General features: G+C 41.0%; 1 protein-coding gene across 1 annotated transcript; it reads left to right on the top strand.

Moving 5' to 3' along the window:
- The first annotated feature begins 15,384 nt into the window (after nt 1–15,384).
- Nucleotides 15,385–19,271, top strand: hdac12 (histone deacetylase 12). The gene is given in 9 exon segments (XM_074640290.1): nt 15,385–15,507; nt 15,509–15,611; nt 15,693–15,836; nt 16,668–16,827; nt 16,912–17,111; nt 17,229–17,379; nt 17,957–18,073; nt 18,161–18,303; nt 18,432–19,271. Coding segments are annotated over 9 exon segments (1,071 nt in total). The 5' UTR covers nt 15,385–15,478; the 3' UTR covers nt 18,456–19,271.
- The last annotated feature ends 34 nt before the right edge of the window (nt 19,272–19,305 follow it).

Genomic DNA, 19,305 nt, shown 5'->3' with positions numbered 1-19,305 from the left:
CAGGAGTGTTCAGTTAGCGGTGACTAAACCATTCAGAATAAGAGCAGGGAGTATGTGGACTCGTTGGGAGATGGAAAGAGGAGGAGAAAGGAGACAGAGGGTGGGGGGAGAAAAAGGAGGGAGGGAGGGAGGGAGAGGGAGCAGCAGTGGTTGGCACTGTAAAGAGAACAAGGTGAAATGGGTTTCCAGCCCTCACAAACAGGCCGTGAGGAACGGCTGACTCGACCGGCCCGAGCTGAACCGCAGCCGTGACCTATCGCTTCACAACACCGGACTGAGGAATGCTTTCAAGTCAAAGGGGAAGCTGGGAAGCACCGTGATTTACTGGAGTACATCACACATAGACTGAGATGATGATATCTCCACGAGAGGATTCCAAGCTGAACTGAAACCAAAAGCATGTTTCCTCAAGTTTTTATTCGACACTATATATTCATATGGAGAGAGAGAATCTGCCAGTTAGGAGCGAGCCAATTTGCGGAGTCACATCATGCACCAACAGGATGCTTAATGGTATGTTAGGGCAAAGCACTCACTATTAATAGTTGATTAACATTCTGTTAGTGTCTTGGTATCTTAATTCTTCATTCCAGGGCCGGCTTAAGGCATAGGCCACATAGGCGGTCGCCTAGGGCGCCACCCTCTGGGGGAAGCTGGTCGCCCTCTTAAAAAAAAAAAAGAAATACACTTTTCACCCCTGTAACTCTCGTTGTGAAACTAACTTTTAAACCAACAATATCAGGGACCAATAGTTTATTTATATTATAATAAAGACAGTTATTTATGAAAATAAAAATCTTAGGGTTAGGGTTAGACCCTAGAGCGGCTCCGAATCCGAATTTCATTTATGATCCCTTGAACGGAAGCTGTAAGCGCTTCCCATTTAACATGAATGATAAATTATCTTGCAAAAATTTGAACCAAGGCATTCCTCAGTAAACAATAGTCCTCTTGTGATTCATTGTGAGTTACAAATGCGCGTAGGAAGAGCCAAGTGCACCACATATATAGGGATGTGTGGGCGAAAGTGAGTGAAAGTGAGAGGCGAGCATAGAGAGTAAACATGAAAGGGGCATGTCTGAGCATTTGCTTGTTCATTGGCTGAGGACTGGTTGTTTATGCAGCCCCTGGGCTCCCTGATAGGACTGAAGTGCCGAAGAAAGAATTTCTGGGTTCACACTCTGTAAGTCCTTGACTTTTTACCATGGGGGGGGGCTTCATTCATTCATTTGTTTATTCACTCATTCATTCAGTCTCCTCACCAGGAGTAAAGAGGTGGTGAATCCACGGCCACAAATCAACAGTTGGACTCCGTTTGACCTCTGGCCAGGGGGGGAGAAAATGAGCGCTGACTAACTTCTCTCATTCATAAAATACTTTGCAACCTGCCTGTGGCTGTCATTCTCTCTCAGTAATGGTTCAAAGCTTCCTCCTGTTTTCCCTCTTTTTTTTAACAAGTCATCCTCAGCCTCCGCTTTGTTCTCTGAAAGCATACACTCTTTATTGAATGGAGATCTCCATCAATGAGGCCTTGTATTTATTTAGTCTGTACTGACTTCTGTACTTATATATTAACAATGTGCAGAAATTAGAAATGAAAAACAAAAGGTAGAAATATTCTGTTGGGAATACTCAAAAGGGCCATGCTCGACACAGCAGCCATGCGACAGCAATAAATCCCCTGTTTGACCGGTGAGATAAGGTATGTGTGCCAACTTTTGTTTGTGTCCTGATCTTTTGTTCAGAGTGAGTGACATTCCTGATGTCCTTGTTGGATATCTGTGTTTACATGTCCCCTATTGTCTGACTGTTTACATGGAAAGGTTACAGCAGGTTTGGCTTTTGCGAACTACATATATAAGAATCGTACCTGAAAACCAAACTACTTTACATCAGTGTATCTATCTATTAATAAAAGGTTAAAACCAAAAGACAAGACATCTTCTAAAAATAATGTTCTTGCCTAGGTTGTATACACACACATAAATGTGTGCACAACTGGCAGAAAATGTGCTCTGGTCTTGTTTACTCTGTCTGAGAAAGGTAACAATAGTCTGCAGGTGCATGTGAAAGACAGAAAAAAATTTGAGAAGCAGCCTTTTCTGTGCCTGGTTCTATCTGAGCTGTGCAGGTGAACAGTCCAAGGCCAGTGGGAGTGAGAACAGCTCGGCTTCAAACACAGCTGGATGTTCTCACACGCTAACCCAGGAGGCCCCGTCTGCCCGCATGGTTCTAGTGGAAATAAGACAGAAAAAAAAACAGCTTTGTTTGTGTCACTGTAGGAAAAACACTGACTTTTCTTCCACAGGGGACGAAGGGCAGAATCAGTATCTGGAGTAGGAGGGAGGAAATATAAGAGAACAAGGTCTGCGTTTAAAGTTAACAGTCAAGTGTGATCGACTGTCACCACCGTGAGTCTTTTGCTCTGACGTTGGCAGGTCATGCCAGTTTCACACTGATGTTTCAACTAGGGCTGTCAATCGATTAAAATATTTAATCGCATTTTTTATCTGTTCAAAATGTACATTAAGGGAGATTTGTCAAGTATTTAATACTCCTATCAACATAGGAGTGGGTAAATATGCTCCTTTATGCAAATGTATGTATATATTTATTATTGGAAATCAACTAACAACACAAAACAACGACCAATATTGTCCAGAAACCCTCACAGGTACTGCATTTAGCATAAAAAGATATGCTCTAATCATAACATGGCAAACTGCAGCCCAACAGGCAACAACAGCTGTCAGTGTGTCAGTGTGCTGACTTGACTATGACTTGCCCCAAACTGCATGTGATTATCATAAAGTGGGCATGTCTGTAAAGGGGAGACTCGTGGGTACCCAGAGAACCCATTTTCATTCATATATCTGGAGGTCAGAGGTCAAGGGACCCCCTTTCGATTCGTTTTTCCTCACCAAAATTTAGCGCAATTTTGGAACATTAATTAGTCTCCTTTGAGACAAGCTAGTATGACATGGTTGGTACTAATGGATTCCTTAGGTTTTATAGTTTCATATGATGCCAGTATCTTCACTCTCTATTACTCTATGACCTCTGAAAGATCGAACAGTGGCCGGGCCCGATGGCAGCCGTCAGACCTTTAAGAGGTTGATGAAAAATCAAAAGTTGCGTTAATGCGTTGAAGACATTAGTGGCGTTAAAACAAATTTCACAGCCCAGGTTACAATCCAATATCCCACCAAAGCGAGACCCGCCTGTCCACCAGAGGATAGGGTGTCAGTATCATGTTCTGTGTGAGTATTTCACGCTTTTATCAAGGTGCAGTCCCAGCAAGGGGCAACAAAAGCACTTAGTTAGGTTTAGGAAAATCATCATGGTTGAACTTAAAACAAGTACGTAAACTAAGAACAATATGTATGTAAACGATGCAACACAAGTGCGGAAATCAAGTCACTAAAAAACACGTCACAAATGTCACTGACGTAAAGAGGGAGACGTATTCTGTATAGATTCTAAATAACTTTTAAGCAAATTTGTGATGTTGGGCTATATGCATAAAATTGACTTGACTCTCAAATACAAAGTATATTTACATTTAAATCACATTATCCTAAAAAGTCCTAAACGTGACATGTTGGGGCCCGTGTGCACATTTGAGCTCCTGTTTTCGTCATTCTAGCGGTGGAAATGAAAACTTACGTCTCCTGAATGTGACTTTTATAACTACAATCATATGTAGAGCTGTGTTGAATTAAATGAAAACAAGACGAGGCCTCCTGCTGCAGATCACCGCTATGACAACTATGTCAAGACAGGACTGGGGGGGAGTGGGGGGTGGGGTGGGGTGGGGTTGTGGACAGGCTGCCAAAGCAAACTGCCAGAGATGGCAGGCATACCAAGGCCCGGACGCAGATCCTCAGCAGGCGGAGCAGCTCAGTGCCAACCCCTCCAGAAAGAAGCAAATGTGAGCGTAAAAGGATATTACTGTTTGTTTTTGGCTGCTTTACAGAGTGATAAGAATGATAATTCCCCAGTCTGTTCACCGTTCACTTCAGCTGGAAGAGTGGAACTGATCGAAACTGACAGGAGTTCATGACCTATTCACTAAAGAATTGCAACACCTGAGGGTACAAAATACTTTGTCGATGCATTATTAATCTGAAACCAGACTAGAAACATAACATCTTAATCTATCAAACACATTTGTTTCTATTTCGGTATCTCTTCTGGTTCATTTGCGTTTTAGACTTCTTAAAATATGACAGTGTGACATGTAACATTCTGACTCATGGTTGTGCAAGATGTTTCAGCCCAGAGTACACGCCGCCAGCTGATACACTGTAAAAAATATTCATCAAAACACCTCAGTGCTGCAAATCAACTACAGTAGTTAGATTAATTTGCATTTACTAAATATGACTTTCTCACAAATATCTTTTTTAGCGTTCATGGATGTTTCAAAGGTTTATCTGTTACTCTCTAACCTAATTGTGTTACATTCATTTTGGATCTATTGAAGATAGTAGTTATATGCTTCAGTAATATTTACTTTGGGGAATTAATATAAAATACATCATTAGAACCGTCAGTGAAAATATCAGTTTGAGAATAATTTAAAGGTGCTAAATGTGTGATTGGGAGCATTTCTATTACCTCTGAGCTGGCGCCTCATATCTAATGGTGCTAACAGCGCTAACAGTGAAAACAAAGGAAACACTGGGGGAACTTGAGGATGGGTGTTATGCTTCCACAACGGATTACAATACACACAGAGGGAGAGTGACTTCATTCTCTGCTCAGGTAGACACCTAGACTGTATAAGAAGTGGAAGTAGTCGCTGGGACGTCACCATGGATGTATAAAGATGTAGGTGGGCTCCCATTCATTCCTATAAGAGTTGCTCAGTGGCGCATGAAGCCAAAATGGCTGTGATAAAGTGATAAAGTACCGACGATCTTCTGCATGTATTGGGCCCATAGAGCAGGCGCAGTAGCATAAAGTAAAAGTAGCGTTCAGCGCAAAGTAGCGTAACCCCGCCTCCCAGCCCTCAGTCTGGGTGTCATTCACATATAGGGCTATTTAAGTGTTCGTTCTGGGAAGTTGATTCACCTAAAATAAATTATCCACTGAGTTACAGACGTCTCTTTCCCAATGTAGGTCTATGGGAAAAAGTCTTTTTGGGCCCAATGGCATCACGTGTTGGACGCAGAAGTTGTAGTACCATCGTTTGGCTACTACGAAAATGTGCCTCAAAGCCCGGCGCTCTTCCTGGGAGTTTGGACGTCACCCATTGGTTTATGACAACGCCGTGGTAGCGACATGTCAGTCACAAGGTGTCCCCGCCCTAAAGCATCCCCTGCTTTATGGTCTATTTGACTCCAAATGGGACCATCATTTACTAAATAAACATCATGCTGTATTGAAGAAGACTTGAAACTAGCGATTGAGACCATAAACTCATGTTTACAATGTTTACTGAGGTAATAAATCAAGTGAGAAGTAGGCTCATTTTCTCATAGACATCTATACAATCAGACTTCTTTTTGCAACCAGAGGAGTCGCCCCCTGCTGGCTATTAGAAAGAATGCAAATTTAAGGCACTTCTGCATAGACTTCACTTTTCACACCCCAGAGTTGCCAGCTCATTGTCATTCCCAGGGCTTCATATACTGACACTCTGACCGACGCACAAGGCACCCTTTAGCATCGGTATGAGACGCACCAAGCATTCCATTAACTAAAATCTAAACCCATCAGCGTCAATATTAAACGCTTAGAGAAAGTGCGCCGGGAGTGTGGTGATGTAGCTTTAGGAGCGAAAAGACACACACCAGGCTGGTGGGAGGGGAGGTGGATGGGCCCAACAAACACAAGGCAGGGAGGGTCTAACAAAAAGATGTTGTCGATTTGCATTATTTGCCCCATATAACGGAATAAAAGTTAGGAAATCTCTGCCTCTAGGTTTTGGCCAATTTTGGCCATTCATTTTCCTATCTATTTCTCAAGTGACCCATACCTTTATGAAAGTGGATTATTAATGTGTGAAGAGGTCATTTTACCATTTTGTTTTTAAACAGAAGAGAGATTCAATGTCTCACTGATAAAAGTTTAAATCACAGTAAAATATAGTAAAATATTTATGGGCCACATAGATGTAGTTACCTGAATCTATCGTTTTGACTCAAAGCAGTTACTATACATCAGACCATTGAATGGTTTATGGCTGGTGAGAATGTTTTACAGTGTACAACGAGAAACTCATTCTGCGCTGTCATTTCACTTGCTGTCTCTCCTCTCTCTCTCTCTTCCCCTTATCAGCGGTATCAACACGGCTGTCAAGACGGGGCAGACGTTGTGAAGTGCCTGTGGTCTTCACATGGCACGGTGAGATTAAAGTGAGGGGAAGAGAATGGAGCCAGCTGTGTTGCTGAAACATGTGGCTGTATGGTCGCAGGTTTGCCTGCCAGCAACGCAACATGTTATTGCTGCACAGAACAAGTCTGTTAAGGCGGCAAAGACTGACAACATGTACAGTATGGAAGTTCATGACATTTTATCTGCTCCTGCAACACTGATAACATTCACATCACACAGCATTTCTATCTCAGTGTTCATCTATATGTGTAAAAGCATGAACATCTATTTTTTTTTTTCTGCTGTTGCATGCAGCCCTCTTATGTAACATGAACCACTCGGCTGTGGAAAACAGACGAGTACAATACAAAACGTAAACATCATTAGAAAACATTCCAGCAATACCACAGTCTGACTCAATATCTCTGCTGCTTTCCGACTCCCCTTTGGATTCCCAGCATACCTCAGACCATGGGGCAGATGTTCTGCATTATCACTTCGCTCTGCAGTCTTACTTTGTCTCTTATCCCAAGAGTTGATCAAATCACCACAGAGTTGTTGTGTGTGCAAAGATAATGTTCCCGCTATTCAGATTGTGTCAGAGGTTGTTATGGTGTAAATTCAATATTTTGTTTTTGTCACAAGCAAACTGATATTATTGTCCCATATTATAAAAAGTGAGATTTTCATGTCTTTTATATCATAAAGCAGGTTTAAGTGCTATATAAATACTGTGAAAGTATCAAAACACTCAATCCATGGAGGAATACACACAGCCCGTATTCAGAAACTGAGCGTTTGAAACAAGCCGTTAGGATTTCTGCCCATTTGTGATGTCACAAATCTACAATGTTTAGACCATTTCACAGTTTTAAACGTAAACACACTAAATGTGTCCCAGTTTATTTCCTGTTGCAGTGTATGTGAAGGACATCAGCTGACAGGATGTAAACATGGACCCAAGCTGTTTCCTAGCAACGCGATTCCGTTGCCATTCTGTTGAAATGCGCGAATACAGGTATATTCAGACAGACAGTATGAGAAAAATAATGTGTTTTTTGAACATTAAAGCATGTAAACATGTTCTAGTAGGAACCCAAAATACAAACATGAACCTGAAAATGAGCATGATATGTCCCCTTTAATAAATGACCAATGAGCAAATGTAGAACTAGTAGAAGACGTGGAGGTGATCTCATAATTTGACTGGACATACAGTATGTATGATATACGTAATTAAGAATCAAGACATTTCCTCCATGTTTTTCAGAACAGAACAATACTGCTAACTAACTAAAAATAATAATTAAAAAAAACAGGATAGTTCTAGCGCAGGGGTGTCAAACATACGGCCCGAGGGCCAGAACCGGCCCACCAAGGGGTCCAATCCGGCCCACTAGATGACTTTAAAATATGTGAAAATTACAGAGAAGTCATTAATTCCACCACTATACCTATACGTTCACAGGGGGTGGCGCTGTCCTAATAAGAGTAGCAGACCTTATGCTTGCTATAATAGATCCCATGTGCATACGTACAGGCTACGTGACACAACACTGTCAAACGTAGGCTACCGTTCATGCAGGAGCCAATGGCGGAAAATGTCTTTGTCAAAAAGGAGAAATGTAGACATAGAGTGTCAGGTTTTCCAAGAAAAATGGACCAGTTCCTATTTCTTCACAGAAAGAAATGGGAAGCCGGTGTGCTTTGTGTGTTCACAGCACCTTTCAGTGCTCAAGAAATATAATATTCGGTGCCACAATCAAACTCATCATGCAGAAAAAATACAAGAACTTGCCAGGACAACTGAGAAGAGAGAAGATAAATGAATTACTGTCGGTTTTTAGTCATAGCCAAGAGATCAGCGAGACATCTCAGGCTGTTCATCATGTGTTTTGTAAATTGATTATTCAATAATTGTTAACATTTTCAGAATGTACTTGTACTTCTTTACTCTAAAAGAAAGGGGAACCATTTGGAGGTGTTGTTATCTATAGGTTATTATGCACAATGATTTTACTTGTCCGGCCCACTTGAGATCAAATGGACTGTATGTGGTCCATGAACTAAAATGAGTTCGACATCCCTGTTCTAGAGAATCAAATGACAAACAATCAAATCAGATGAAAATAATGTGTTTTCACTCAGCAGGTGACAACATCCACGATGAAGCCAAGACTAATGAGGTTTTCATTTTTTACCACTTTGATGTGTAACAGCACATAAGAGTAAGAGTGTACAAACCTTCCTGAGGAAATGTCTAATTTGGGTTACAGATAAATACTAAGAGGACAAAGTCACCTCAAGTTTGTGTTAAACCTGATGTCAAATTCTAATTGTATCCATTGAAATAGTCCATATTTTCATCTGTATTGAGGAGTGTTTCATGCTAAATGGCGCACACATCCTAATGAAACAACTGTGGCATGGACTTAAAAATCAAACATTTTGTTAAATTAATTAGTATCCCAATTGCTTCTATAACACCCCATGAGAGCTGTTACTTTTATAAATGCAGGTTTATTACATTATTTCAAAAAAGAAATTGGGTGGTTTTCTTATTCGGTTGTGCCTGAATCCTTTGGAATTTAAGTTGAAAAGCTGATAAAGTACAAAATGTACAAAATGCAGAAGGCCGATGTATGAACTACTTGCATAAGTAAATTTGTTCAATTGTGCAAAAAAAATGTCTTATCTAAAAAAACGCTTTGGGGCTTGGCAAATGTTTGGCTAAGTGCATATTCTTGGCTTTGTTCCTAATCATGAATTCTTGGTATTTCATTGGCTCACACGTTACTGCTTTCTGATAACACATGCGAACACCGCTGTTTACCACACCACAAGATGGCAAAACATAGTTAATAGCTGTAAGGACATTCCCAAACGATGAGTGATGCTATAGAGGTGCTATGTCAGGTCCAGGGATAAAGAGGGGAAATGTAAACATTGACTAAAATGAGAGTGAATTACTACTGCACAACGATTTCACAGCTTGTCTCCCCAGCATGTATGTGATTATAGGAAGACAGGGATGATGGGAGATGAATCAACTCAGCCTTTCATGTGACCGGGGGCAGTGGGCCGTCACCATCGCACACAGTGAGCAGCTACAAATTAATTCACTCCAACAACAACCCCCTGTCCTCACCTGCTGCAACACGCTCTGCCAGCGCTCGCAATCAACCAGCGAATTCCTTCCGCTCTGAGGCTGTGAGGTGGCGGCTGAGGACTGGGGGGTTTTGCGGGCTCGGTGTTGTGATTGTGATGTTGTGTAATTGACAGGTATGTTTGAATCCAGCGTCTGATGCACCCATCACAACGCCCACTCCTCCAATGGGGTCAGACAACAAACATCCAGGAACGTGAAAATACATGCCAAGATGACGGGGCTATTCAGAGATGACGGGGGTTATTCATTTGATGAAACACACGTTGCGCGCAGAAAATAATTGATTGCAAAGATCTACAATATGTATGGTTCAACAAGTTCTTTAAGCCAAGTCTGTGTGGCCTTTTTGGTTGAATAAACTTAAAGCTGCAGTAGGCAGATTTTTGGCATCATTGGGCAAAAATTCCATAATAACCTTTCAGCATATTGTAAGTCAAGTGTTCTGGGAGATAACTACACTTCTGCACCTCCTCATGGCTCTGTTTTCAGGCTTTAAAAAATCTAGCCTTTGAGTGGAGACTTTGGCCAATCACAGGTCATTTCAGAGAGAGAGCGTTCCTATTGGCTGGTCTTTCAACGGAGGCAGCTGTCAATCAATCGCGAACTCTGATCAAACTGTCAAACTAGGCAGCGCTGATCAAATATAAATTCATATACTGCTACTGTAATGCCTATTTCTCGCATAAAATGTTTTCAGAAACATCTTGTAGTGTACTGTTGAGCTGTAAAATGAGAAAGTTTGCTCCGGCTGGTGGGCGGTGCTTGGTATTTCCTCAACTGTTCTCAACATGGCAGCCGGGTCACAAACTTTCTCATTTTACAGCTAAACAGTACACTACAAGATGTTTCTGAAAACAGTTCATGTGAGAAATAGGAATTACAATAACAGAATATTGATTCATATTTGTTCAGCGCTGCCTAGTTTGACTGTTTGATCAGAGTTTGCGAGTGATTGACAGCTGTTCAGAGATGGCAAGGCACCAGATCGGCTCTGATTGGTTGTTTTTCTTCTGGTCTGTGAAATCATGCAGATGCCATTAGGAGCACCGGAGGACACAGAGGCACATGATTTTTTTCAGATTACCTGCCTCATGCACGACTGTCAGTATATAGTGACCGTTTTACAAAAATAACTTGGTGACGCCTCAAATAATTTTGAAATTTTGACTGTAATTTATGACGACACAACGCTGAAAGAAAGAAAAACTGTATTCAGAGGGCTGCCTTAAGTCGGTCTGCCATTATTTTGCCCGATGAGAGAAGAGAAAATGTGGCCCCGTTCAAACCATGAGATCAAAGCTGAGCAGTTGTCAGCTTCTTCTTTTGTCTTCGCTAGGAATGAAACGCAGAGCTGCGAGGCCTTGAGAGCAGCTGCCCTGAAGCAGACTGCTGCTCACTCACAGCTGACTGTCAGCTGTGGTTTCTCTCTCACTGCTGCAAGATATTAAAGAACCATGCCTGCGTGTTTGCAACTTTGAACTCTTACTACAAATCATGCATACTTTACATTTTGTCGAGCATTTTCAAATGCATGCTTTGTGGTTTTAGATTTTTGGTTGTATTGTTAGTGGAGATACAAAGCTTTCACTCGGAAACGATGATCATTTAGATTTTTTGATTTTGATTTTGTTGGATACGGCACATTTCTCCTGAGGAATTAAATAACACACATGGTGTTATATGTTCCACCACACACGCACACCCAGAATGGGACCAGATGGGAGCAGTGATGCTTTCCAAATCTCTGAAATATAACTGTACAGATGCCGCGAAATGTTACACACTGTTCCTTCAAAGGTACAGTGTGTAGGATCTGGTGGCATCTAGTGGTATGGTTGCAGATTGCAACTGACTGAGTACCTTCCGGAGGTATCGGAGGCAACGCGATCGGCCCGCTCCGAACAGGCAAGTTTTGAACAGAAACTGCACTAGCTATAATAAATTGAGTATCTTTTGGTTTGGACTGACATTTGTAGAAAAACAGAATCATGGCTTGCAAAACCAAGACCTGTGACCTGTGTAAGTAAAAGTGATTTGTAGTGTATGAGCTAAAGCAAGCAAAAACAGTGGTATGGTCCTTTCAGAAGACGAGATGAAATTTAGAGAAATGCCAACAGAAAATCTATAGGTTAATGAATTAATATAACCTTTATCTACTACACAAAGCAAACAATCTTTCTGACAGGATATATTGGAGTCTTTCATTTGGACAGAGAGTCCCCTCCTTCCTTCCTCTCTCCCCTATTTGAAATGCCAGTAATTGATTTTACCTCTCTAATCTCCTCTCTCTATTATGAGGAGATTTCTCCTCTGCACCTGGGGCCAACGCTCTCATCTTATTTCTTATCTGCCCGTGAGCACACTAGCCCGTCCCAGCGGGGGCTGCACAAATCCCCATCCACCAGACTCTTCATACACACACACACACAGCCGACAGTACACCAGACAGCGCCTTGAGCTGCCTGCTAGCAATGTAAAACAGAGACAGATGGGAGGCACAACCAGACACAAAAGTGGCTAATCACAGGCCATTACAGTGATAAGGAAACTATGGCGTTTTCAAGCTAAAGAAACACATTCTTCATCCATAAAAAGCACCGATATGTGACAAAGCAAATATTGAATATTTTCTGGACATTGTAAAATGCAGTTGAATTATTTGCACAGGTGAGAGTGGAGACAGGTGAGAGTGGAGACAGGCTGACAGTCTGACATGAGTTCAGTGTGACGCCATAAATGATCCTCTGCCTTTGTGATGAACCACCTCGGACACCACAGCTGGCTTTGGCTCAACAAGAGGGGAGTTGACTGTAAAGGCTGCAGAGGAGGACAGAGGAGGAGTAGATAAAGATGCAGATGGTCAGGGCACTGACAAACATCAGAGAGGAAATCTGATGAATTCAGAGAAAAATAACTCATAGTTTTATGTAAATACACCAGAAAGAATGAGCAATTTGTCACGGGATTGAAAGTTGAAAACTCTAAAAGTAACAAGAGCTTTGATCATTTGATGTATCAAGAGGGAAAACAAAAACTGAAAGAAGAAATTCCCCTCATTTGCATCCTGACTTTGTTCTCAGAAAGAAATCAGTATTATGCAGAACATTGGTTAGGACAGGATAGGATAGACTCCAAGTCAAATTGGATACTGTTTTTTCTATGTTCAAGAAATTCAAACATGTGTTTCAATAAGAAATACTTTGGAACAGAAAAGGCTAAATATTTGGTGTGGTTTGAATAAAAACAGAAATAAAATTGGCGTGCAAAAGACACAAACATTAACATGGTGATGCAGTTCTAGTGCAGAGCCTTTATGCCGAAGTTCAGATCATGCTTTTCACTAGGGCTGCAATTAATGATTATTTTCATTGTCCATTAATCTGTCAAATATGTGCTTGATTAATCGAATTGTTTGGTCAATAAAATATTAGAAAAAGGGGAAAAATGTAAATCAGTCAATTTCCCAAAGCCCAAGATGACGTCCTCAAATGACTTGTTTTGTTCACAACTCAAAGATATTCAGTTTACTGTCATAGAGGACGTAAAGAAACTAGAACATATTCACATTTAAGGAGCTGGAATTAGAGACATTTTTCTTAAAAAATTACTCGAATCAATTAATTGTTTATCAAAATAGCTGTCCATTAATTTAATAGTTAACAATTAATCAATTAATTGTTGTAGCTCTACTTTTTACACTCCTGGATGAAGAAGATGATGATTGTTGTTATAATTATTACTGCAGTATTAGTAGAATATGCTGTTATCCTATATACCATTAAAATAAAATAAAAAAACATATTTCAGTATTTTCACTGTGTTAATACATTTTATTTCGGGCTGTCAAAGTTAACGCGTTAATAAAGCGTTAATGCAAAATTATTTTAACACCACTAATTTTTTACGCATTAACGCAGGCGATCTTTCGGCGGTTGTAGCGGGCTCCGTTTTAAAGCTAGAAGATCCTGGCTTTATATGAAACTAGAAACTAAGGAATCCATTGGTACCAGCCATGTCATACTAGCTTGTCACGAAGGAGGCTAAATAACGCTCTAAACCTACGCTAAATTTTGGCGAGGAAAAACTGACATGGCCATTTTCAAAGGGGTCCCTTGACCTCTGACCTCAAGATATGTGAATGAAAATGGGTTCTATGGGTACCCACGAGTCTCCCCTTTACAGACATGCCCACTTTATGATAATCACATGTAGTTTGGGGCAAGTCATAGTCAAGTCAGCACACTGACACACTGACAGCTGTTGTTGCCTGTTGGGCTGCAGTTTGCCACGTTATGATTTGAGCATTTTTTTATGCTAAATGCAGTACCTGTGAGGGTTTCTGGACAATATTTGTCATTGTTTTGTGTTGTTAATTGATTTCCAATAACAAATATATACATAAACGATCATCCATAACATTAGGAGAGCATGGGCACTCTGACTGGTCTGCGGCTACGCAGCCCCATACGCAACAATCTATGATGCACTGTGTGTTCTGACACCTTTCTATCGGAACCAGCATTAACTTTTCTCAGCAATTTGAGCCCCAGTAGCTCTTCTATTGGATCAGACAACACGGGCCAGCCTTCGCTCCCCACGTGCATCAATGAGCATCGGGTCTGACCCTGTTGCCGGTTCACCGGTTCTCCTTCCTTGGACCACTTTTGGTAGGTCCTGACCACTGCAGACCGCGAACATCCCACAAGAGTTGCAGTTCTGGAGATGCTCCGATCCAGTCGTCTAACCATCACAATTTGGCCCTTGTCAAAGTCGCTCACATCCTTACGCTGGCCCATTTTTTTCTGCTTCTAACACAAAGTTCAAAATGTTCACTTGCTGCCTAATATATCCCGCCCACTGCCAGGTGCCATTGTAACGAGATAATCAATGTTATTCACCTGTCAGTGGTCTTAATGTTATGGCTGATTGGTGTATAATTGCATAAAGCAAGCATATTTGTCCACCCCCATGTTGATACGAGTATTTCAATCAGGAGAGACTCGTATGAATTGAATGGTGATTTATTACAAAGTGCACGAATTATGAATAGTGACATTCTTTGGCGATTTAGACCCATTGTGAAATAATAAGGGGGAATTGAGTCTGTAGTAGGATTTAGGATTATTCCCCCCGGGTCTAGACACTGGTGATGGTGGTAGTGAAGATTGATGCGGATCCGATGAATGAAGTGGAGCAGGATTATTCTGATGTGATGAATCTGGAGGTGATGGGGTGGCGGAGGGTCGCATCTGTTTGTGCTGAATACTGACGCTGAAAACAGCATAGAGGAGAACGGTTTTTAAACTTTTGACAGCAGCAATGTGATTGGTTTAGGGAGATATGGCAAGATCTGATTGGTCACTGAAAAGAGAGACGCCCATAATCAGCTGACATATTAATAGCCCATGAGAGAGACACCCAGAATGAATGAGAATAAATGAGATTGCACCCCTAGTCTTCCTGTCTGAATTTACACATAAGCTTCATTAAATACTTGACAAATCTCCTTTTACGGTATATTTTGAACAGTAATCGCAATGAATCATGGACCATCATATGACTAATCGCGATTAAATATTATACTTAATTGACAGCTTTAATTTTATTGAGAGTCTGATGGTAATAATTTACTTATCAGTCATCACAAACTGTCCTATCCTGTCCTATTCAAAATATATATTTTTTTATCATATTTTTATTATTATTATTATACCTGACGTTATATAGTATGAGGAGGAATCTGATGCATTGGTATGGAGATGAAAGCATTAGGTCTGTGATGAAGCTTCATGCTGTACATCTGTAGTATTCACTGTAGATCAGTAGATGGTGATGATGAACCGTGTCACCGTCACTCTGTGTGTTGATCCACTCCATCCCAGCAGATGGCGGTGTTACAGAGGACAAACACAGAGACACATCCGTCAACACACAGGCACGTTTCATAACATCAAACTGCACAACATTAACATTGTCTCATGTTATGTCATGTCCTTTATGCTGAACGCCAGTCAGAGCAATGAGCTGCATGAAACTCCTAGTTTCTAGAAGACCTCGCGTGAAAGCTGGACAGCTGTTCGGTGCAGCGTTCACCTCCTCCAGATGTTTCCATGCTGAACTAGTAAGAACTTCATTCATTCTGTAGTAGGCTATATTACACACACCATGCAATGCATTCACAGTGAGCCTTTTCATCTCGCAGGTGAGACATGAGTCCAGCGCTCTTCCGATAGTTCATCACAGTAAGTATGTGTGTGAGCTGCCAGCCAACCACAGGTTCCCTATGGACAAGTTCCCACAGCTCTTACACTGTCTCATCAAAGATCAGGTCATCACTGAGAAACAGGTGAGCCAGTCACTGACAATATCAATAAAAAATATAATTTGAACTATTATTATCTACTGCTGAAATGTCACTATATAATCGATTAGACAACTGATAGAAAAATTATAATTATATTATAATAATTATTATGAAAATAATTTTGACAATTTATTATTAATAATAATAATGTGACTTCCCTGGTTTTATATTACTGTCAATTGGTATTCATTTTGATTTTGGACTGTTGGCAGGACAAAACATTTAAAGGTGCTATTGATAACAATCAGTCACTAGGTGTTGCATTTGTATTTACTTCACAACAAGTGGTTGCCAGGCACTTACCCTCAATCTCAGCCATTTATGCATTTTTATTTTTTTTACACGTGATACCAATGTTGTTATACTATTGGCTCAGAAGCCTTGTTAGAAGTGGCAACCAAATGTCAGATATATTCCACAGATATAAACAAAACATTCATTTTGGACCCTCCAACGTTTTTTAAATGATTAATTCACAATCATAATAATTTTTTTCAGGAAAAGCCATACTTTTATTTGGCACCTTTCTAAAAGCTCTGTGGATGTATTATCATCATCATTATTATTACTATTATTATTATTATTATTATTATTATTTTTTATTTTTTTATTTTTTTTTATTATTTATTATTTTTTTTAAATATTTGTTTACATAAAAATGTTATCAATGAGACCTTTAAAGATACTTTTACTATTTTACGGCCATTGATCAACAACTGCTACTGATAGATTTATTGATAGTAAAAATCATTGTTACTATAATGCACTTTTCTCACATATTCCTGCTAATGTGATTTTGCTTCTTCACAGTAGGTGTGGCTCCCTGAAATTGCATCTAAAGATTTACTCAGCTGTGTGCACACAGAGGAATACATAAACAACTTCATAAATGGGAAAATAAATGAGCAAGAACAAAAGAGGACAGGTTTCCCCTGGAGCGAAGGCATAGTGAGACGCTGTCGATATGAAACAGGTGAGAAGAACTGAGATCTAACAGCTGCATGGCCTGGACGGATCACACTACACTACATGATGACACCTTCTCTGTTGTGGACAGGTGGGACTGTTCTAGCTGCTGAAGTAGCTCTGCAGAGGGGTCTGGCCTGCAGCACAGCAGGAGGAACCCATCATGCTTTTCCAAGCTACGGCTCAGGGTTCTGTCTCCTCAATGACTTAGCGGTTGCAGCCAAATATCTGACGGGCATCTCTTCCGCGCCCAAAAGGAAGGTTCTGATCGTGGATCTAGATGTGCATCAGGTAGCGTTGACTTGTCTCTGCTACTTTTAATGTCCCGGTACCAACATGTCATAAGCACAATTTGTCTTTGTTACTGGTTGATAAGCTCAACTTTTTGTCATCTCTTGCATCCAACAGGGTGACGGTACTGCTTTCATTTTTAAAGATGAGCCGAGCGTGTTTACATTTTCAATGCATTGTGGGAAAAACTTCCCCGTCCGTAAACAACAGAGTGACCTCGACGTCAGCGTGGAGGATGGGCTGGAAGACAAGGAGTACCTCTCTACAGGCATGTTCACACAGGCCATAATAAAAAGAATTGTAATATGTGTTCAAAGTTTAGATCCAAATAGCGTTGCTGTCAAGTCATTCATTTAAATTTGAGTCCGAAAGTATTCAAATTTGTCAATTTTAAAGGTACAGTGTGTAGGATTTGGCTGCATCTACCGATGTGGTTGCAGATTGCAACCAGCTGAGTACCCCTTCACTCACTCCTCCCTTTCCAAGACTGCGGTAACGTGAGCCAACAAGTGCAAAACTGCGGTAACGCTGTTCGCCTCGCTCAGAGGCCATCCATACCATAATAACACCATAAGTGTTTGGTTTGTCCGTTCTGGGCTACTGTAGAAACATGGCGGAGCAACATGGCGCACTCTGCCAAGAGGACCCGCTCCCTATGTGGATATGAAGGGCTCATTCTAAGCTAACGGAAACACAACTATTCTTAGTTTCAGGTGATCATACACAAATGAAAATTTTGTTATGAATATTATATTCCATTTCTTCTAATAAATCCCCCCAAAATGTTACACACTGTTCCTTTAAATTGCGAACTAACTAGCTAACATGTCTGATGTCCTCAATAGTGGAAGCCCACCTCCCCGGGCTGCTGGAGACCTTTCATCCAGACCTGGTTCTGTACGACGCAGGTGTCGACCCTCACTGGGAAGATGAACTCGGGCGCCTCCGTCTGACTGACCAAGGTGACTGATAACTGTGACACCTGAGTATCTCCACCAACAAATCATTTCTAGACTTCTTTTTGAATGACTGTGATGTGTATCTCTCAGGGCTGTATCGGAGAGATCTGTACGTGATGAAGACTGTGGTGAGCAGAGGCATTCCTGTCGCTACTGTTATCGGAGGAGGATACTCCAGAGACATCGACAAACTGGCCCTCAGACACTCCATCGTCCACAGAGCAGCTACTCAGGTACAGGACACGGAACTGCTTAATCCAGATGTTGGATGACCCTTTTCAATACAGAATCGTTTCCTTTAATAGTGTACAGAATGTCAACAGTTTCACATGATATTGAATTAATGTTCTTCATATTTCAGGTTTGGAGGGAGTGTGGAATGTAAACCCTGAATCAAGAGGACCCTCAGAGCCTAACTGGTACTCATCTGGTAATGCTGTATGAAACACTACTTGTTGTTCAAGAATTATGAAAAAGATATTGGAGACAACGGATTCCTAATAGATTCCACCATCAGCTCAGAGTATCTGAGCTCTACTCAGGATATTTTTATTTGGGAAGTCACTGTTCATGCAAGTGACTTTCTAATACAGTATGTTTAAAGAGGACCTATTATGCTTTTGTGCTTTTCCCTTTCCTTTAACATGTTATAGTTTTTTGTGCATGTAAAAGGTCTGCAAAGTTACAAAGCCTAAAGTCCACGCCAAAGGGAGTTAGTCTCCGCTACAGAAACTCTGCTCCTGAACTGCCTGAAACACCTTGATTTGAAGTACCGCCTTTATTTGTAATGTGATGTCACAAAGTAATACACTTTTCCTAGCGACTATTTTGGCACGCCCTCAAACAAAGCTAGTTAGAGCAGAGCTGAAGTAGAGTCCGCAGAGTTTGGTTCAGTTGACAAATCACAACAGAGTGGGCCAAGTGACCAATCAGAGCAGACTGGGCTTTTTAGGGGCGGAGCTCAAACAGAGCGTTTCAGACGGAGAGGGAAAAGAGGTGCTGCAGCACAGCCGGTATGAGAAAAGTAAAGTGTTTTCTGAACATTAAAGCATGTAAACATGTTCTAGTAGAAACCCAAAATACAAGTATGCACCTGAAAATAAGCATAATAGGTCCCCTTTAACTTGCCGTTTACCTCATCAAGGTACTGTATCAGTACTACTGTCGGTGTAACTATTAAATATTCTGTTATTGAACTGCACGTCTTGTGGTCATCCCTGATTGAAGGTCCATCA

Source organism: Sebastes fasciatus, chromosome 7, assembly GCF_043250625.1.
Source record: "Sebastes fasciatus isolate fSebFas1 chromosome 7, fSebFas1.pri, whole genome shotgun sequence".
Lineage (NCBI taxonomy): Eukaryota > Metazoa > Chordata > Actinopteri > Perciformes > Sebastidae > Sebastes > Sebastes fasciatus.
Note: the sequence above shows the minus strand (reverse complement) of the source record. Positions and strands in the feature narration are given on the sequence as shown.